This window comes from Akanthomyces muscarius, chromosome 3 (assembly GCF_028009165.1).
Source record: "Akanthomyces muscarius strain Ve6 chromosome 3, whole genome shotgun sequence".
In the NCBI taxonomy this organism is placed as follows: Eukaryota; Fungi; Ascomycota; class Sordariomycetes; order Hypocreales; family Cordycipitaceae; genus Akanthomyces; species Akanthomyces muscarius.
Window position 1 is genome coordinate 3642234 of NC_079243.1, and position 20330 is coordinate 3662563.

The 20330-nt window shown below is 52.5% G+C and overlaps 10 protein-coding genes across 10 annotated transcripts; 5 read left to right on the plus strand and 5 right to left on the minus strand.

The window, feature by feature from the left end:
* Window positions 1-91: 91 nt before the first annotated feature.
* On the plus strand, window positions 92-1712 carry LMH87_002557 (uncharacterized protein; the record flags this gene model as incomplete). The annotated part of the gene is made up of 8 exons (XM_056194032.1): window positions 92-243; window positions 301-370; window positions 470-783; window positions 838-1215; window positions 1273-1339; window positions 1401-1409; window positions 1588-1593; window positions 1656-1712. The coding sequence occupies 8 exons, from the start codon at window positions 92-94 to the stop codon at window positions 1710-1712; spliced, it is 1053 nt and encodes a 350-aa protein (XP_056051010.1).
* Window positions 1713-1915: 203 nt separating this feature from the next.
* On the plus strand, window positions 1916-2457 carry LMH87_002558 (uncharacterized protein; the record flags this gene model as incomplete). Its single annotated transcript, XM_056194033.1, has 2 exons — window positions 1916-1986; window positions 2049-2457. The coding sequence occupies 2 exons, from the start codon at window positions 1916-1918 to the stop codon at window positions 2455-2457; spliced, it is 480 nt and encodes a 159-aa protein (XP_056051011.1).
* Window positions 2458-3581: 1124 nt separating this feature from the next.
* LMH87_002559 (uncharacterized protein) lies at window positions 3582-6139 on the plus strand (the record flags this gene model as incomplete). Its single annotated transcript, XM_056194034.1, has 6 exons — window positions 3582-3585; window positions 3745-3869; window positions 3945-4457; window positions 4510-5235; window positions 5299-5901; window positions 5981-6139. The coding sequence occupies 6 exons, from the start codon at window positions 3582-3584 to the stop codon at window positions 6137-6139; spliced, it is 2130 nt and encodes a 709-aa protein (XP_056051012.1).
* Window positions 6140-6676: 537 nt separating this feature from the next.
* Window positions 6677-7705, minus strand: LMH87_002560 (uncharacterized protein; the record flags this gene model as incomplete). The annotated part of the gene is made up of 4 exons (XM_056194035.1): window positions 6677-6901; window positions 6995-7170; window positions 7324-7419; window positions 7525-7705. 4 exons carry the CDS (start codon window positions 7703-7705, stop codon window positions 6677-6679), a joined length of 678 nt encoding a protein of 225 aa, XP_056051013.1.
* A 2774-nt stretch (window positions 7706-10479) lies between these two features.
* Window positions 10480-11415, minus strand: LMH87_002561 (uncharacterized protein; the record flags this gene model as incomplete). Its single annotated transcript, XM_056194036.1, has 3 exons — window positions 10480-10731; window positions 10807-11060; window positions 11121-11415. 3 exons carry the CDS (start codon window positions 11413-11415, stop codon window positions 10480-10482), a joined length of 801 nt encoding a protein of 266 aa, XP_056051014.1.
* A 1244-nt stretch (window positions 11416-12659) lies between these two features.
* LMH87_002562 (uncharacterized protein) lies at window positions 12660-13232 on the minus strand (the record flags this gene model as incomplete). The annotated part of the gene is made up of 1 exon (XM_056194037.1): window positions 12660-13232. One exon carries the CDS (start codon window positions 13230-13232, stop codon window positions 12660-12662), a length of 573 nt encoding a protein of 190 aa, XP_056051015.1.
* A 623-nt stretch (window positions 13233-13855) lies between these two features.
* On the minus strand, window positions 13856-15791 carry LMH87_002563 (uncharacterized protein; the record flags this gene model as incomplete). Its single annotated transcript, XM_056194039.1, has 2 exons — window positions 13856-15624; window positions 15680-15791. 2 exons carry the CDS (start codon window positions 15789-15791, stop codon window positions 13856-13858), a joined length of 1881 nt encoding a protein of 626 aa, XP_056051016.1.
* A 60-nt stretch (window positions 15792-15851) lies between these two features.
* On the plus strand, window positions 15852-16893 carry LMH87_002564 (uncharacterized protein; the record flags this gene model as incomplete). The annotated part of the gene is made up of 5 exons (XM_056194040.1): window positions 15852-15950; window positions 16029-16048; window positions 16105-16305; window positions 16361-16659; window positions 16841-16893. The coding sequence occupies 5 exons, from the start codon at window positions 15852-15854 to the stop codon at window positions 16891-16893; spliced, it is 672 nt and encodes a 223-aa protein (XP_056051017.1).
* A 216-nt stretch (window positions 16894-17109) lies between these two features.
* Window positions 17110-18612, minus strand: LMH87_002565 (uncharacterized protein; the record flags this gene model as incomplete). Its single annotated transcript, XM_056194041.1, has 1 exon — window positions 17110-18612. One exon carries the CDS (start codon window positions 18610-18612, stop codon window positions 17110-17112), a length of 1503 nt encoding a protein of 500 aa, XP_056051018.1.
* LMH87_002566 (uncharacterized protein) lies at window positions 18091-18447 on the plus strand (the record flags this gene model as incomplete). Its single annotated transcript, XM_056194042.1, has 1 exon — window positions 18091-18447. One exon carries the CDS (start codon window positions 18091-18093, stop codon window positions 18445-18447), a length of 357 nt encoding a protein of 118 aa, XP_056051019.1.
* Window positions 18613-20330: the final 1718 nt, after the last annotated feature.

The window sequence follows — 20330 nt, forward strand, 5'->3', positions numbered from 1 at the left end:
CGCGCTCTTTTACACCACCACATCACTTCTCTCCAAATTTTTCAGGTCCAAGGCCCCGGATCGGATTAAGAAAGAAGTGCCAAGGGTCAAAATGGCTTCTGCAACGCCTACAAAAGCGTGCGTTCCGTGCCGCGCCCGCAAGACCAAGTGCGACGCCACCACCGCCGGCCTTCCGTGCAGTGGCTGTGTAAGTCGGAACTGCGCGGAGAAATGTGTAGCAGCGACACGGAAACGACGAAGAAGGTCAGTTTCTCAATATAAATGTCCGAAATGATTGAACAGAGAGCTGATGCTTGTTAGGCCCGGTGAGCCCGCCGAGAACGTCAGCCCCCCCACGCCAGCTAGCCATTGCCTTGATCTAAATCCGACGGTGAGTCTGCTCGCCACATCGAGCTAGTCACACAAGCTTGAGGGTTTGATGCTTTGCAGGATACGGAGACATCTTTACTCTAACATGGGCTTGATTTAGACGGCCACGCCCAGATCGCAGAGGTTGCGTACCACGTCTCTTGCCTGGGATCACAGCCCCGACAGCCCGTCACGGCAGGCGCTCGCCCCAGACTCGATCGATAAGCGTCAGTCACAGACGCAACTGCACTACTATCACATATTGAAAGAAGCTGTCGATGACGGTGCGCTTGATGACCAGAATGACAAGACCGGGACACCGTTTGACCCGGATGATGACGACCAGCCGTGGCATGGGGTGCCTCAGTTGGACGACATTGACAAGGAGTACCTGAACAAGAAGAAGGTGTTCGACTTGCCAACTAAGCGATACTTGTGAGACGAAAGAGTGAATCCATGTTGCTCGATGTTGCCTGACGTGTGACACAGGGCTGTCTTTATTACAAGCTACTTTACGACGCTGGAGCCGTACGCGCCCATCATTGACAAGGGCGACTTTATCCACAACTTTGAGTCTGGAACGTGCTCGCTCTTCTTGCTATACGCCATCTTGGCCGCGTCTAGTCTATACGTGCCGCACGAAACTATTGAAGAGTGCGGCTTTGCGGAGCGAGCAGAAGCGCAAGCCACGTTTGCATCGAGAGCCACTCTGCTCTACGACTTTCAAGTGGAAAGCAATGCATTGGATTTCTTGCAAGGCTCGCTCCTCATGACCAAGGTACTTCTTGAGCATCCCACCGACAAGGACTTCAACTACTGGTTTTATAATGCCCTTCGACTAGCCACCAAACTTGGACTCTACAGCCGGTATGTCTCTGCCTTTCCTTTCCCTTTTTAGTCGCCCGACTTACATTCGAGTGCGAGATTAAACCGAAACTGCAAGCCCGACGCGGACCATGGCTTATATTCCAGGATTGCTTGGGCCCTCTATGTAAGCCCCCGTCTACAGTATGTTTCTGACAAAGCCACGCTTTTTTGCTCATCTTTCCAAGTGCCGCCATGTATTCCATCTAGTCTCCGAATTCCGCAACGCATCATACTTGAACAGCCTTCCTGCGATGCAGGCACCAAAACTCAGCGATTGGCGCATAGAACGGATCCCACGAGAATACCAAGACATTGTCCCCCCTACAACCAGCCAACAAAAGGCCTTGTTCATCGCGATCTGCAAAATGGCAGCAATATGTGAGCTAGCAGCCACTTCTCATAGTCTCCCCTTTTCTACGAACCCTAATGGCGAACTTCAGACGGGAGAATTTTGTCGAGTGCTGCCCAAGATCCGGCCGTCGATCTTCAGCAGCTGATGCAGCCACTGGATGTCTGGCGCATGTCGCTGGCGACCCAGCTGCAACTCTGCAACCAGTCGCCTAATAGCAACATTCATTATCTAGATCTGGTAGGAAATAGCTATAGATACGAGGCAACGCTATGCCGCTTAATTCAGCGGCAGCTCCGATCTGTGGATGCGCCCAAAAGCAACTATGCAAAGCAAAGGCTGCGCTCCGCCATGCTCGAGCTCGACGGCGTCACGGGCAAGATCCTGGCCAACGACCTGATGAAAAAGATTCCAATATCGCTGTGCGTATTTGTATCGCCACAGGGTGCTGCCAAACAGGTCCGCTGACCAAACTCACTCCTAGAATGACGACCATGCCGGCCTTACTCGTGCTGCATCTCGAAGCAGCGCTGGACCCATCCGAATCGGACCTTGTCCGCTCCATGTCTCGCATATCCATCAGCCAGACCATGCTGGCGCTGAATCAGCTACGGGAGATACCGGCGATTAAAAAGGCAATTCCGCTATTCGAGCTGATACTGTTGCGGAAGAAGCTCGACGGCGACGGCGATGCAGTTGTGCATATGCCGAAGGTAGCCGCACTGTGCGAGTCGCAAGGGAAGGCGGCCGGCGTGGTGCAGCGGCCGCAGCTCGATGCGGAGACGGACGATGCGCTAGGAGAGTCTTTTGATAGTTTTGTGCAAGAATTCTTGGAGTATGACACGCTGGGTGAATGGGGCTTCGCACAGGTGGACTTTTCGCGGCTCGTCTAGCCATGGTGAGCTGCGTCGGGAGCTCAAACCATCAAAATCATTGAGCATCCATAGGTAGAAACTGGATTAAAGAATGCCACCATGGAGACTGAAAATTACACTTCGAAAAGAGTCTCGGAAGATTGTTACTCTGGCTGCCTCAATCCCTGCTACCGCTGGCACCAATGCTTTAAATAATCTAAAAAGAAAGGAGAAAATAGCTTCTTTCTCCTTCTTTACCAGCATGTTATCGACATATTGACAGTGTACTTTGTATTATTTGGTTTTCAGTGAACAGCTAATCAGCACCTGATGAAGCTCAACGTAAGACTATTAGAAACCGCGCGAATCATGAGACTTCAACCTGGTACACCGCTGGCTACTGCCTGGCGAAACATCTGCTTGCATGTCCGTGAGTCGATTCTAGCAAAGCCCATGCAAATGCATTTTGCGGAAAATGAAAGTTGGCCTACCAAGTATGGCCTTTTGGTACTTGGATGCTGTGTGAAAAGAGGCCACGGTTTGTGGACCAACTTTTATTGTCCCTGAAATTCATGTGTGTGGGAACTAGAAGCCAACTCACATACATGTACACCAAAATTTCGTCAAGGTCAGTCGGCATAGTTTCGGCTCATACCGCCCCGGTAATCCGCGCAGGTGATACGGGATACATGATGCATGCTTCACTTTCTGGCCAAGGGCTCGGCGAGAAGAGCGACTTCAGTGGATATGAGTGGAATGAGGCTGATGGTTATATCTGAAACGGAGCTGTAGCATAATTAATATGGCAATCGAGAGTTGCGATAGGTTAGCTACATGCCACCGCCAGTAACTGGCTCGACGTACTTTGCTTGTAAATGCGATCCGCGAAATTTACAAAAACGAACGTTGGACTATGAGACGAGCTACTGCTTCAAGAGAGGTCTAGTAATAATAAATGGGTTTGAAGCAGGGAAATTACCGACCCAGCAGTAGAGCTAGCCCAAGCCAAGCCCACGGAGGTCAAACGCCGCGACGGCACCACACCACCACAGAGCGGCCGCATAATTCGGCCAAAACCCAGCAAATGAAAGGAATCATCTACAATCCGGGCTGATGGTTGTACGAGTGGAGATTTTTAAACCGAGACGGGGACTTGCTTGGATATGAGTAAGTGTATGACGGTCTTTGGGGGCCGCGCTAGCGTGCTGGGACGGAGAATACCCCGGACCCCGGACGGAGCGGGATCGGAGGGCGAGCCATCTTTACTACTGATCAACACGAGGCTGGCTTGTTACTCAGAACAAACACCATCACTGGTTTTAATAGCACTTCACGACGTAATGGATCGGGAAACCATGCCTCGCAAGCTCTGGGAGCATCCCAACCCCAAGGAGACGGAAATGTGGCAGTTTATGCAAGACTGCAACGGCCGCTTCGGCTTAAACATGCAGGTAAGCCTGACCACTAATATCCGCATTCACGCATTCCCATCTTTCCCTCATGCTCAACTCAACCATCACCCTTAGAGCTTTGAGGAACTATACGCCTGGTCCTGCGCCAAGCGTGCCGACTTTTGGGGCGCCGTCTGGGACTCGCAGCGCACCATCCACGAGGGCACCTATACGCGCGTCGTGGACGAGGCCGTCCCCATCGACGGCCTGCCGCGCTGGTTCGACGGCGTGCGGCTCAACTTTGCAGAGAACTACCTCTACAAGCGCAGCGGCGAGCACGGCCCGGGAACGCGCGGCACCTTGGATAAAGATGACGACAAGATCGCGCTGACCGAGGTGCGCGAGGGTGGCGGCGAGGCCCGCGACGTGACGTGGCGCCAGCTTCGGCACGATGCGGGACGCCTGGCAGCGGCCATGGAGGCGCGCGGCGTGCGCAAGGGGGATCGCATCGTGGCCGTGGGTGCGAATTCGTACACGACGTTGCTCGTCTTCCTGGCGGCGACGTGGCTCGGCGGGCTGTTTAGCAGCAGCTCGACCGACATGGGCATCAATGGCCTGCTGCAGCGGACGACCCAGATCAACCCCAAGGTGAGTGCGACCTGCATTCCCTAAAGAATACCGGCCATACTAACCAGTCCAGTTTGTCTTTTTCGACGATGGCGCCCTGTACAACGGACACATCATCGACCTCCGCGACAAGATGGCCGGCATGCTGCAGGGCCTCGTCGCCGAGTGCAGCGCCTTCGAGTCCATGGTTGCCATTCCGCGCTTCGCCGGCAGGCCCTACGACACCTCGAATCTCGCCCGCGTCGAGCGCTGGGAGTCGTTCCTCGCGGCCGGCGCCTCGGCCGCCTTCCCGCCCGAGTTTGTGCGCGTCGGCTTCCAGGACCCCATGGTGGTGTACTACTCGTCGGGCACGACGGGCGCGCCCAAGGCCATTGTGCACGGCGTCGGGCCGATGCTGCTCGCGGGCCACAAGGAGGGCTTCCTGCACCGCCGCATGGCGCCCGACGACGTCATGCTGCAGTATACGACGACGGGCTGGATCATGTACATGGCGGGCGTCGGCGCGCTGATTGGCGGCGCCAAGTCGATCCTGTACGACGGTAGCCCGCTCAAGCCCGACGTCGGCGTGCTCGTGCGGCTCGTGGCGAGATACAAGGCTACGATTCTCGGCGTGAGCCCCCGGTGGATGGCGGAGCTCATGAAGAACGGTCTGGCGCCGCGCGACATGGCCGACGTCTCGACGCTCAAGATTGTGACGTGCACGGGCATGGTGCTCCCGGAGCAGACGTTTGACTGGTTCTACGATGTTGGCTTCCACAAGCACACCCAGCTGGCCAACATAAGCGGCGGTACTGATATTGTAAGTCTTCCCTCCTTCCAGTTGATCAACAGTGGCACTGATTGACACCTTTTCCGTCTCAAGGCTGGCTGCTTTGTCATGGAGAACCCGCTGAACCCTCTGTACCGCGGCGGATGCATGGGCGGCTCCCTCGGCGTCCCGATTGCCGTCTACGACCACGACATGGACGACGGCAGCGACGGCCGGCCCGTCGCCCCGGGCACCTCGGGCGACCTCGTCGCCACGGCCGCGTTCCCCAACACGCCACTCTACCTCTGGAATGACGGCGCCACGGCTGCAGCCCCGGGACCCAAGTACAAGGCCGCCTACTACGAGCGCTTCAACCACGTCTGGGCGCAGGGCGACTTCTGCCAGGTCCACCCCGCGACGGGCGCCGTGTTGATGCAGGGCCGCTCCGACGGCGTGCTGAACCCGAGCGGGATCCGCTTCGGGAGCGCCGACATCTACGCCGTGCTGGAGAAGCACTTTGCCGCGCACGTCGCCGACAGCATCTGCGTCGGGCAGCGCCGGCCGGCGGACATGGACGAGCAGGTGCTGCTCTTCGTGCTGATGAAGACGCCTGGGTCGCTGAGCAAGGTGCTCGTCAAGGAGATGCGCGATACGATTGCAAAGGCGCTGACGAAGCGGCATGTGCCCAAGTACATCTTTGAGATTCCCGAGATTCCGGTACGTGTTAATGCATATTTGCGACGAGAGAGACACTGGTGTTGCGAGTCTGTATGCTGACGATCCTTCTGTGGAATAGACGACTGTCAATGGGAAAAAGGTAGAGCTGCCGGTCAAGAAAATCATCTGCGGAAAGACAGTGAAGCCGAGCGGCACGCTGCTGAACCCAGAAAGTCTCGACTATTTTTACCGGTTCCAGAGGATTGAAGACTTGACGGAGCCGCAGGCCAAGCTGTAGAAGACGGAGCCGTATCTATGGCAGCACATGCCATACAAACCTCCTGACGTGACCATTTGTTATTCCATCTCAAGACAGATAAGTCCTAATTACCGCTTTAAGAGTATTAAATTCGCCGCTAGACGGTCTACGTTTATCAGGTGTGACCATGTGCTATAAAATTTAAGCTCACTGGCGTTCCTCTTCGCTAGTTGACTTCCAAGTAATTACGAAGAAGCGCCTAAGCTAGCTAAAGCTGTGATAAAATAAGCTATATAGGGCATACTTACAGAAACATCTAAAAAATTAGTCTTTCAAGCTACTGCTATATTTCCAGAGTGGAAAGACATTTTTGCCCGGGACTATACTCAAATGCGGCCTCTTTCTAAAAACTTGCCCACTGTAGATGGTGCACTCATAATGAACATGACAAGAACAGCAGAATGCGCGAAAAAGAAGGCAATCTGGTAGTAGTATACAGCACACGAAAAGTCAAGCCCCAGATTAAGCTTCTGGCACCGTCATCCTCGTAGTATTTGTGCTTGACTATTTGCAGCGCTATTCGAAATTGTCGTAGTACGTAACCTGAAACTGCCCATCACTAGTCTGCACCACACGAGCATAGTACTTGCCCTGCCCAGGGCCACCTGTAAAGTCTACGGTTGCTCCATCTCTGGCAACGGAACTATAGTCGACAATCTCGCCTGCAATCTGCTGACTTTCTGTAACGAAAAATTTCATCTTCGGTGTAACTTGGAGCTTCATGTTGTTTCGCGGCGCAGTCTATGGATTGTGTTGTTACAGTGGTCAGCCTTACCCATCGGCAACAATTGAGACCGTGTGATGGCGCTCTAGGACGGCAGGCACATTACATACCGATGCAACTGGCGCGACTTGACCGCGGTTATTCACTTTGGCCAATCCGACGAGGTAAGTATTGTTTGGCATCTTGAGGTCGCTCCCAGTATTGAACTGGAACGATTCAGGATTAGCTGTCGGCGACACCTCCTCCAGGACCGGGAAATCTTGAACGAGTTTCATATCAAAGGTGCCTAGTCGCAGATTAGTACAGCCAGTCATAGTGCGCAGGTTGGCTTTTCAAGCCGCTGAACTCGGCTAGCGAGTGTCTTCTACTGCCACCAGGGCAGGCTAGTGGCGGTAGCAGCCTGCGGTGGTCAGGTATCGTGATATATCTGTGTACTCACTTCCAGGATTTGAGGGTGTGCCCAAATTGCTCAACAAAGACATGCCGCTGTTGACTACAACGCCGGGTGCAGGGTTCGTGGGCACCGTGCCAGTCCCTGGGGTGGTCAGCCGTGGTTCTTTTTTCATCAAATATACGTGGCCTCGCAGGAGGGGGTCGGTCTGCGATGCCTATTCTAGTAGGCGACAGATTCCTCACTTACAAGCATAAAAGTCAACCCCAGTTCGGACCTCAAAACTACCACCATAAGGCACGAATGACGTGTACCAAACGTTCATCCAAGGCTCCTGTCCGTCGGAGAACTGAGGGGTGTCCATGAACACGGCGTAGTTCGTGTTCTCACCCCTGTTGTTCTCGACTGAGATGGTGTAATCGGCGGACATGTTGCTGCAAGGTGAGGGAAGCGTCCAAGTAATCAAAGAAGCGGAGTCAAGGGTGATTGAGAAAGTCTGAATCGAGAGTAAGGTAATGTACAGGTGAAGCTGGCTTCGTCTGCGAAACGACGAGCTTTATATACGCCACAGTCAACCATGGCGTCACTAATATAGTCTTCATCGTTGCACAAGTGGTTAGATTGGTGTGTGTTGTTTCGGCAATTAATATCCCTCGCTCCTGTGTAAATATTGGATACTGAAGTCGTGCGAGATGCGCAAAAGAAAAGAAGAGGAAAGAAAAGCCACAGCTGCATATCTCGCTCGATGCCGCGTCAAGTGGAGTTGTGGCTGGAACATCGAGCTCCAATCCCAGGTTTCAGCTGTCTTGCGCTTTCCAGCCGCTGCCGTTTCCTTGTTGCGCAATGCGGAGTTACATGGTAGGTACATGTAGTTACAGGACCGGTACGGGACTCGTACGGCAACGAGTATCGAGACGGCGCTGCGCCGCATTGTCATGTGCTCGTTAGTCGGACTCGAACAAGCCAAACTGCAACTCGAACTGAGGCGCACATTGGCAGGTCAGGCTGTGCATCTGGCAGATGATGAAGACGGTGAAGTGGGGAAACCAGATTGCCATGCTGGCCTTGCCATTGTACTCGTCAGGTGGTCGAACTACAGTGCCTGTAATGGGGTGCTTGAAGGCTTCTGCCTACCATCGCCTCTGGATCGTTGTGCCTGGCTAAGTCGAAGCGAAATACACTGATTTACATCGTGCGCTTCAACGCTTCGTTTGTCTATGATCGTCACTGCGCTACGTTTTCTAGACCGTGACGCGTTGTGACGTATTTGCCCACGACATCTCTGTCACTTCCTCCAATGAACGCAGCTGCCCTAAGCCATATTTGGTAGCCACCACGTCCTCTGGCGTCTTATCCACGACCTATGGCGGTACTTGGGACGTCCCATATTATTCTGGCTGCTGTTATCAATGTAAATGCCTGCGGATGGTTTCTCTTCCAAGTGACTATGCGCATAACGCTGAGACAGGAATTCAGAAAGCCCACTAGCTTCCGTAGTGACCGTTTGCCGTAATCAGATTGTGGCTCGAGACCATGCCCATTACGCCACTGTACTACATCTATCCGATCAAGATGTCCCACATCGTACTAGCATTGTGATTCATGGCTGGCTGGAACAGACCCTAGCACCCGCATGCATTAGTCTTCAGCCAGACCGCTAGCCGAGACAGTAGACACGCTGATTCTACCGACGATGAAGACTGCAGCTGAGCTGAGCCCCCCACATTAGGAATGTTACACTGTCCAGCAAGGGTCAATTCACTGTTTTCTGGTAAAAACTGCACATGCCCGTGAATATTGTCAAATTAGCAACAGCTAGCGCTTGCATCTGGTATCTGTGATTCTCGGTGAGGCTTATGTATATGCTTCCGGTGGATTTTGCTGCTTCTTTTGGCACTGTCTCATGATATGGTCAAGAATCGAGTCCAAGTCTGTGCCGACCAGCATTGTACTTGTGGCATTCTTCTCCGTAAGCGTTTATAATAGCAGCTACGTCTCAGACATGCAGATGAATACGTGTCTGTACACGATTGGATAAATTCAATTATGTCGCCTGTTACTAAGAGAACAACGAGATTATGTTGTCTTTCGACTTTTCATACAGTACAGGCAGCATCTGTACTAGGTTGACAACGGGGCTCCGTTGCTCTGCCCTCAACGAACAGCTCGTTCAATACTGCAGTCACTTTTTAATTAATCCGTTGCAAAGTCCAAACTCGTAAAAGTAGTATCCTTGATTACGGACAGTCCGTCTAGTTTCTGGGTTGACCGTTATGTCGGGAGCTTGGTAGTCTCCGTATGTTTGCCCATCATACCCACTGGACAACCGCGAGTCTTCCTTCGATGACAACTCCATCGTCGTGGTATATAAAGCTCGAGAAAGACTTGTATGATGTGCAATGAGGTCTGAAAATGCTTCCGGCCCCTTGTGCTTCCCACACAAGGGAACAGGAATGTCCACCGAATTCATGACGACCAGATAGGTTGCAGTTTTCCGCAAGGAATTTGGAATCATAGAGAATCAACATCAGATAAGGGCGCAAACTAATTCTGAACTCTATTACGGTATTAGGTCCGCGGTCACTCACAGGGCTCCTAATTATTAGTGCGGCCCGCGATTTACACCAATAGTACAAAGACTAGTCGTGCGGTTCGGGTCTCGCCAGCCAATAAGCTGGCAGTCCGGTTCGCAGAGACAAAATCGCACTAAGTAGTTGTCGAGGTTGTCGCAGTTGGTGTCGGAGTTTGTAATCAGTGCCAACCACAAGCGACATACCGTTATTACTACTGAATACAGCCCGTAATGCTATATAGTTTGAGCATTTTCATGTAACGTACTATTTGATAACATGTCTTATAAGTTCCCTCCTGTAGACCTTCGAGCTCTCCTATCACATTGAGAAACCATAGCAACATGACTGGTATAGTGCTGGTCGTTGGGGCGTCCGGCAAAATTGGCGTTAATGCAATTTTCGCCGCTCGGCGAGTAGAACACAATGTCATGGCAGTGATAAGAAATAAGCAGTCTCGGAACTAGTTGCTATATCATCTTGGCTTACAAGAGGGCATCGTTGCGGTAGCTGTCACAACAACGCTGTATATAAAGGCAACTGTTGCATAAATACTTCAGATATTCTACGCTAAAACGTATAGCTATCTAAATCCAGCGCACTAACTGTTGAAGCATTGGTCTTTCCAGGTAATCTAGTAGGTCCCTCCTGATACAGCAATCCATTGTGCCGTGATCCAGCGGCTCTTTTCAGAAACCAAGAGGAGCGCGGCGTCCGCCATGTCCTGCAACTCACCCAGTCTTGGTTCTGCTTTGGTCCTGGCAATGATGCACTGAGCCATCTCGCTCGACGTTCCGTCTTCCTTTATCCACAGCTCCCGAGTCAAGTCCGTGACAAATGCACCAGGTGCCAGCGTGTTCACTGTAATGCCGTGGGTGAACCCCAGCTACAACGCCATCCTGTTAGTTCTCTGAAAAAAAAAAAAGCTAGACATTGGTTTAGATATAGATATGTGACATACCTCTCCAGCCCATGCCGACGTCAGAGCATCCTGGGCTGCCTTCGCGGCGGCATAAACCGCATAGCTGTCGAGCTGCATCCTGGATGCTGCAGTTCCGACATTTATGATGCGACCACCTTTCGGCATCTTGCCCACTGTGACAACTGCCTGTGTCAAGTATGTGGCACCAAAGACATTGGCCCCAAAAATACCGGTAAAGTCGTCTGCCGTCGTCTCCAACAGGGGCTTGTGGCCAGCACCGCCAGCATTGTTGACTGATAACAACCACTGTCAGCTTGACGTAGACTCCCCTGCCTCAGCAGTCAAACACTCACTTAAAATGTCAATATGCGGCGTCTTCAGATCGGCGAGAGCCTGCGCAACTATGTCGCGCGCCGTCTCCTGCTGGTCCACACGTCCGCAAACCACAGTGGACTTGACCTTGAAGTCGGCCTCAATACTGGCAGATATCTTTAGAGCACTCTCTTTAGAACTGTTTGAAGCATAGTGAATGATCACAGAGGCTCCGTTCTTGGCAAAGGTCCTGGCAATGGCCGCCCCAATTCCACCTGTCCTGCCGGAACCGGTAATCAAGGCTACCTTGCCAGCCAGAGAGAGCGTGTCAGCCATAGCAAAAAAAAGTGTCAAGAAAAGCTTCTGCGACAGATCTGAGCTGCTCTTCTCCCAGTTTATCCAGCGAAGGCCATTCTTAAGTAGATTTGGCTAATCGAGAAACTGATATGGCTGGAGTACCTTCAGAACAAAAGTCCGCAAATGGACATGGCATCATTCATAGCAACCAATCAAGCGATTTCAGCTGCAGAATTACATTTGACTTGTAGAGTATCACATACTCTTCACTCATCGGTAGCTTATGATACTCCACTTCAAAGTCCGCAAATTGGTGCACCGCGTATGCCGCGCCTTCCACTCCCAAGAGGTGCCCGGCAGAAAGGATCAAATGTAGAAAAAAGCAACCATTTATGGTTTCCCCGGCACAATTCCTGCGCCTTCAGCTGTACTGAAAAGCTTAAAGCATTTTTTTGGTCCAAGCCATACCGGGGTGGGACCGCCTTTATAACGACTGGACAGCTCACAACTTTCCACAAGCATGATTTGGAATCATAGAAAGGAAAGATTCAATCCATGCAAACGCATGAGTCAAATTTAGGCTCGACATGCCATTGGGTCCGCCCTCACTCGTATGGCGTCGGAGATGTCTCTGTGTAGGGGCGTCGGCTACACAGTCCGGCCAACTGAGCTGGTTGTCATCCGGCTATATGTACACGTAGGTTACAAGCTCTCTACGGTTATTGCCAGTTAATATGGAGTCAATGGCTCACCGAGGTTGCGTATATAGAGAACTATCCGCAAAACGGCGGCCATGGTACGTCTGTGTCAAACAGCACCCACCTGTTCAAGTTGTAGAGAGAAACCGAATTGAGGCGGCAATAAATGCAATACTTCCTGCAAAGGCACAATTCAAAACCCCAATCCTTCATGTCCCCGACAGATGCGTTGGTAGTATGTGCACTTGGCTAAAACTAGAGCGTGCCGGCATGGGCTCATAATTGAAATGGACCATGACGTGTAACTTGATCTATGCACATGAGGGATCTGCTTGAGAGAACCTCGGGTTACCATGGCTCATGGAGGAGGGGAGATTCGCTCGGTGCGGCTACACACGCCTCTATCGTACGCTCACGCATGCGAGACCTGCTTCAACAGTGTACACTGAGGAACATTCACATTGAAAAACAACACTAGTTAATCAGAGTAGTTTGTGTAAATAATACAAATAGCTTGACATCAGCCATCATCATCACCCCGTGACCAACATATGCTGCCCATCTCCACGGGCCCCCAGCCAACCTCTACAACCCCGTCCTCTCCTCCTTCTTCGCCAGCGTCCCCGAGAACTTTCCTCCATTCACCGCATATCTCCAGCCCAAATAGCCCATCATCCCACCGACGCTCCCCAGCCCCGCCGCCCCGACCACGCCCCTCCAGCCCACCACCGCCACCGCCGGCTTCTTTGCCTCGCCGCCGGCCCTCGCCATCACCAGCAGCGCCGCCGCCGTCGCCGCGCCCATCCCGCCGTACGTCCAGTCGTCCGTCTCCAGCTGGCCCCGGTTCTCCATCAGCCGCCAGCTGCGGTCCTGCCGCTCGATGGCCTCCCGGCCCCACATGCGGCCGACGAGCGCGAGCCCCGTGACGCCGAGCGTGACGACGATGCTGCTCGCGCAGGACCGCAAAAGACGCGCCGCAAAGGCTTGGGGAAGCGCCGTCTTGGGACGCAGCGCGGGGATGACGGTGCGGGCGCCGGTGATACCGACGCCGATGAGGGTGCCCATGGTGACGGCGCGGGTGGCGACGTGCGTGGTGAGGATGGTGCGCGCGAGGGGCTGGTCCTCTGCGTAGGGCGCGTGCGGAAAGTATCGCGACATTGTCTTCTTTCTTTTGTGTATGAGTGTAGATTTTCCAATCTTCGTCAGTCGGGCCGTCCAGAGTGCAAAAAGAGAGCTCGGCGACGTTGATTATGCAGAGTTGGCTGTTAGGAGCTCAGCTCACTCCCCCGCTTCATGGCGTGTAAGCTCATCCCAAGTTTTGGCCTTGTGCTGAGTAGCCAACTACTGGTAGACCTTACCCTGTAAGCTGTCAGGCGATTGCAGCCGTACCTCGCGATCGTCCGCTAAATTACACCCAATCAGCGCCCTGTGAATTCAAATTAGCGAGTGCGAGCAGCCGGGTCGTTGCTCCACAGGCGATCCTTCTAGCCGGCTTCAGTGGATCTCGACATGAACAGCCTGTTATCCGTACAGCCTATCCGTGCAGCCTCACGTATCAGTATACACGGAAACATATATGGATTCATGCGTTGACCAAGAAAGTACAGCAGCGAATACCGTATATACATGGTAGAATATTCATGCATTGACCAAGAAAAAACTTGCTATACAAACCACCATTCAACGCCTCATTATGCTGTGTAAAACCAAAACTAAAATGCTGACTTGTCTCGACGCCACGGTTCGTCTCAAGCCTGATCCCATCGTCCACGGTACTGAATCTATTCATCATCCGTCATGTCCATCATGCTCGTGCCCGCCGCCTCATCATCGTCGTCGTCATCTAGCAGCGTCCTTCGCCTGTTGATGCCAAGCGCGCGACCCTTTCCCTTGTCCATCATGTTACGGCCCGTCCGCCGGCCGTTGATCTTCTCCGACGCCTCCGCCTTGCGCTGTTCCAGCTGCTGCTCAAACTGCAGCATGCCCTCCGACTCGTCCCCCTCGGCGTCGTCCACTATAGACTCGTCCAGCGCCTTGTTGAGGAGCTCGGTGGCGATGCTGTCTTGGGGGTTGATTGCGAGCGCTTCGTGGAGCACCACGGCCGCGTCTTCCGGCCGGTTCAGCTCGAGAAGAATCAGACCCTTGGCGTTGAAAATGGCGGCGTCTTTGCCGCCCATGCGTAATACCTCGTCAAACTGCTCCAGGGCTTCCTTGAAGTGACGCAAGCGTCGATACGAATGTGCCAAGTTTGTTCTTGCTGCTATCCATGCGGCCGGCTCGCTCCCATTGTCTCCTGCCATGTCAAGAGCTGCTCGAAAAAACTGCGCGGCATCTTTAAGTCGGTCTTGATGGTACCGGACAATGCCGAGTTCGTTGAGCAGCAACGGGTCGTTTTTGCACAGCCCATAGGCCGTCTTGAGAAACTCCTCTGCCAGGGCCATGTTGTTGAGCGCGTGGTTTTGCATGCCCAGAAACACTTGTGGCAGATGTGTGCCCATGAACAGTCGTGCTGCTGTAGAGTAGGCCGAGATGGCCTGGTCATGCTCGCCTTCCGCCGCAAATGTGTGTGCAAACCCGATCCATGCCGGGCCGAAATGCGCATCCATCATGCTCGCCTTGCTGAAATAGCGGCGTGCTTCCGCAACCTTGTCAATCGCAAAATAGTAGATACCCACCGCCAGCCAGGTGCACGGTTCTTCAGGATGCGTATCCGCCAGGTCGTGGGCTACCAGAAACAGTTCATTCTTCTTCTTCAGCTCGTATAGGCATGCCAGGTGCACAGGGTATATGTTAAAGTTGTACTTGTCGTCCTCAATCACACTCTTGGTCACCTCGAGCGCCTCACCATAGCGACACTGCGTGTACAGCTGGTCCGCGCGAGCGAGCTGCAGATCCGCGTTCTCGCCCAGGTTGTAATGCGTCGAGAGTGAATCGTACGCGGTCTGGAATATGGCCGGATTTCTATACTTTGACAACCTCGTCGTGTACAGCATCTTGGTAAACTCGGCCGCCTCCTGCGAGGCCGAGATGTCAGGCTCCGTCTGTATGGCGTCAAAGTTGAGGCTGTCGAGGAACTGCCACTCCTCGTCGGGCGAGAGCAGCGAGTTCTTCATGAGCTGCTGAAAGGCCTCGAAGCACTGAACATCGATGCGCACCGCATCCTTGTAGCACTCCTTGGCGCGGTCAAAGGCATTTTGCTTGGCGTAGCAGATGCCGCGCAGGAAGCACATGGCCGCCTCGAAGCGTCGCGTCTTGGCCTCCTCGACCTCGTCGGCCTGCGCCGCGGCCTCGTCTCGTTTGCGCGTGCCCCGCTGCTGCGACTTGCGCTTGTTGCTCTGGCCATTGGCGATGAGGTGGGTTGGATTTCGTTCGCCCAGGACCGTCAGAGCTTCTTCGAACCGCGATTGCTTGATAAGGCAGTGGCCGGCGAGATATCGACACGACGGGTTCCTGTTGATGAGGTCTTGCTTGGCGAGGAAGGCGTGGGCACGAGTATAATTGCCGGTAGCAAAGTGGACTTGGGCAAGCCAAAAAGCATCCTCGTCATCATCTGTGGGCAGAGCATTAGCATACAGGGACGCAGAGTAGAAAAGTTCGCTGCGCACTGGTCATGGCGAGCAGCTTGTCGCCGATGAAGATGGCCGAGTCGTGCTGCGCCTTGTTGAGGGCGTCCTGCCGCCAGTCACGCAGAAACTTTTCCATGGCGGAGGACGGCATTGCGGAATGCCTCGGTGGATGCAAGCGCTCTGTACAGATGTTTTGACGCAAGCAACGGCGATGTGCATGGCCGCCTCGATGTGGCACAACGTTGTGATGGAAGCTGTTTGGTGGCGCGCCTGGGACCGCGTCGCTCCTCACGCTCTGGCTGCCCCACATGTATACTCTATAATACAGAATAGCGGAACTGCCAGCAAGTCGGGACCCATGGCGCAACGGTAGCGCGTCAGATTCCAGTATTGGAACTTCCTGAAGGTGTACGTACCAACAACATCTTTAACACAATAACTACTTGTGTCTAACCCCATAACAGTAGGCGTTCGAATCGCCTTGGGTTCAATTCCCTGTTCCGAACAATTTTTTGCACTTTTCTCGAATTTTTGACGATTTTTTTCTTGGCCGTAGCAATACATCGTGCCACTATTCAAGCGGACTTAAGCGGCCTCGAAGCCAAGCCGGACCCATGGCGCAACGGTAGCGCGTCAGATTCCAGTTCCTGGAACTTCCTGAAGGTGTACGTAATCTTATCCTGCCTCCCTTTGCGAGTGCAATATCTAACTCCTTAACAGTAGGCGTTCGAATCGCCTTGGGTTCAATCCCCTACTTCCGGATCAATTTTTTTTGGTCGTGCCCCGCGCTGGTGCCCCGCGATGGAGGGGCAGCGAGGATGAGGGGTTCAACTCGCGTAGCGACAGACTTTTTTTTTTAGCTTATGCATATGCGTCTTTGACTGGTAAAAGCATGTACATCGTTCTTTCGTTGCTGTCTGTTCTGCTTTATTTATTCCTCGCTGTCCTACCGCGAGAAGCAAGTACAGGTTCAACGATATTCGCAAGAGAAACAGAACTTGCGACTCATAGAACCCACGGTATGCAGGCGCATTGTACACGACTTCTTTGATTCAAATGGCAGTTATATCTCCGGCTACTGTCCATTTGTAGGATTCTTTGACGCTAGAAAATGTTTGAGCTTGATTTATTGTTCCTTAACAAAAAACTCGATTTCAATATGCATTTGAAGAGTATACATGATAATTCTAAGCTGGATAGAGCCGCGTGGGTGTCCAACAATTCTCTACAGTCGCTGTCATGTTCCTGTCTAAAAGTGAGCAGTTATCCAAACTTCGCTACCCGCCTCCAACGCCCTGCGCTGCCTGTGTAGTGCTTTCTCCCCGCATGAATCAGTGTCCATGTCGTCTATGCCGCTTGCCTCTATTCCTGTATCGTCCATATGTCTAGTCTATAGCAATGTTAATATTCCTGTCTCATCCCAGCACCTGCCCCATCATTCGAACAAGAACCAAGAACCGTTCATCGTCCTAATCCTCTGCTGCATCATCTCCGCAGTCCACAGTGTCCATCCTCCCGATGATATCCAAGCGCAACTGCGGCTGCGTCTTGCACGCCTCCTCCACCTCTTTCGGGACCGGCTTCGTGTCCTCCTCGCTCTCCATGACAATCAGGTGCGTCAGCTTGCGCGCCACGACGCTCAGGTTCTGGAGCATTGCCACGAAGAGGTCTGTGACCTCCTCGTCGGTGCCCAGCTGATTGAAAAATTCGAGCGTCTCCAGCTCGGGCGGCATGCCGACGGATTGGAGACGCGGCTTCTTCGAGGAGTGACCAAAGAGCTGGTGGTCCCAGTTGAGACGAAGAGTCTTGAGCTTGACAAATGGCCTCAGAGAGAGCGGCCTGCGATCCCGCAGCAAGGAGTGATCTATTGTGATGGTCTCGAGAGAGTTGCACTGCGGCTCGATGGCGATGATGTAGTCTCTGATGCTGTCGGACGTCTCCTCCAGGTCTGGTCCAGGGTCAGGGGATTGTGTCATGACAAACTCTGCGAGATGTTCCGGGTAATGCATCAAATCGAATAGACCGTCATCACTAATGTCGCAATCGATCAGATGCAGCCTTTTTAGGGCAGTCTCCTCGGGGCGCTCAGGAAGGTCGAATGGTTTGTCGCCTAAGCGGGCCTTTCGAATCACAAGCGTCTCTAGGGTAGGATGGGCAAAGATGTGTATGTTCTCTTGAAGATCCCAAAACTGGTCGTCCGGGCACTGATAGAAGAGAGTGCACGTCTGGAGGCAAGCCAGATCGAATGGGCCATTGAAGAGCTGACCGATGCCATGCAGCAAAGCTTCTGGGACAGCAATGTCCAAGGTGACGAGGTTGGACATTGTCGAGATTGTGCGGGATAAATTGTCAAAGGGCAGGGCCTCGTCAGCAGAGTCCCGAGTGCCATTGACAGGCAATTTGGAGACGACGTCGGAGAGCTGCGAGGCGGGGTAGGCGAGCTTGATCTCATGAATCGCCGAGCCGCGACGGGGCCGGCGCGTGAGGGACTGGCCGAAGATGAGATGAAGCTCGGGGGTGAGGAAGCGCACCGTCTTGTAGAGGACGGCATCGGCCAAGGTGTGGTAGCGGCGATTGAGGCGGGAGACGCTGCATATGTCGCGTTTGGAAATGTCGGCAATGGCCTCGAAAATCTGGACGACGACGGCGCTAGGCAGCTTGGCCAGGAGGTCGCCCCCGACGCTGGACCTGCGCGCGCGCTCGGCGCTGGTGACGACGGCCATGTTTGCAGGAGACGACGGCGACGGGTAGATGAGCTGATGCAACCACGAGATCGAGGAGCGAGCCAAGGTGGAGATGGAAGCTAGGATGATGGCCGAGGTGGAGCGCTTCCCCGGATGAGATGGGGGCGCCAAGCGTGTGCCGGGGATGTGCGAATACTGATAGCCATAGCCAAGCGTGCAGAGCAACGCTATCATGGCGGTGCCGGCCACGGTCAGGCCAGACAGTCGGGAGCCGAGTGAAGACGGCATCGCAGATGGCAGGCTGACGAGCAGATTGTCATGATAAAAAGAAGATGATTAAGGTGGAAAAAGAAAAAGCCTGAGATGGGATGAAAAGATGTTTATATGGGCTTGCCTGTGATACAGAGTGATACCAGGGAGGAAAAAAGAAGCTTTACATAGGTGTCGAGGTCGAGTGCCACGGCCGCCACAGTGAACCTTGGCTGCTTAGGCACCTAAGATTACCAGTATGCCTAGAGTACCAACCTCCTTATTAGTGGTAACTATTAGCGGCCTAGGTAGGCGGCCATGTGCTACACGTGTTACGCACCCGCCCGTATTCGCTAGCTACGTGGGTAGGCAACTAGTAGCTGCAGCCCTGTACGCAGCCGTTATTGAATGCATGGCAAGAAGCTTTTGTGGCTTCACTCACATGCAGCAGAAAATATCACAATCAAATTGTCCCGCTTTACAGACTGTTTGTTGCTACTCCCTATACAGGCCTACTTCAACCTCGACAAGTAGCTGCCAGTAAATGCCACCAAGCAACAGCCACGACAATGAATGGACAGCGTATCTACTGGTTCATACTCACAAGTGTAAAGCAGGACCAATTTCCACGTCTACGGAGAGTTGGAGAATAGAGCCATGTTTCGGGAGAGTCTGGGCTTGGTTGCACTAACAGCTCCGTGGCTGCCGTCGACCACGGAATCAACAATCCCGCGTCCATGAATGCCCAAACTACTTTTCGGAAGTTTTTCCCTGCACAATTCCGAGAACGAGAAGGGAATAAATATAATTATTAATGCTAGTAAATCAATCAAGGCGTGGACCAGCACACGCAAGCCCTACTGGATCAAGCATGGCCAATGACTTGAGGGGTCGCTCACTAGAAACACGCCCGCCACAAGGCAACTACTCCATTCCGCCTAGGTTACTAACGTCGGCCACCCACTTTCGGGTCACCCCCAGATACGGGTCACGTCGCGCCTGCCCCAGCACCAGTAAACCTTCATTACTAGTCACGCGTTTTCTCTATCCACAATCATTATTATTGCCTTAAATTTTATTATTATATCTATTATAGGTTAATATACTGAATAACAGCTTTAAAATGCAGTTCAGGACGTTTTTAGTAGTATAAGTGGCCAGTAAGCGGCGAAGAAGTGGATAGTGCCCTAGTTAACACTATAGGCTCGATTAAACAGCTAGGCACCATAGAAACAGGCTTTTAAGTCATTATAACGCCTTTCTAGTGCTTAGGAAAGGCATCTTATTAGATAGATCCTAATATAAAATACTGCTAGTAACCCTCCTTCACACAAATAGGTTAGGCAACTTACCTAGCGAGTTGCCTTCTAGAACGGCGATATAAGACCTCTTAGGAAGAACTAGTTAGATAGCTTTTTACTCTAAAACCTAAAAGTAAAGATATTAAGAGGCAAAAGGCTTAATTTTTAACGTGCAAATAGCGCCTTAACTAACACTATTTAGAAATTCTTTACTATCCTTAAGATACCAGCTATTAAGCAAATTCGGTAGGAGAATTAGTATAATATAGATAAAACAGGGCTTATAATAGGGGTCTAAAAGAACAGCCTAGTACTAAGATTATTAATAAAGAAATTTATAATAAAAAAACAATCTAGGTAACACTTTTAGAGTATAATTATAAAGTGTATCTTAGCTACTAGCAGGCTACTTAAGCCGCTTATTATTTTTAAAGGCTAGACTGTTTAATAATAATA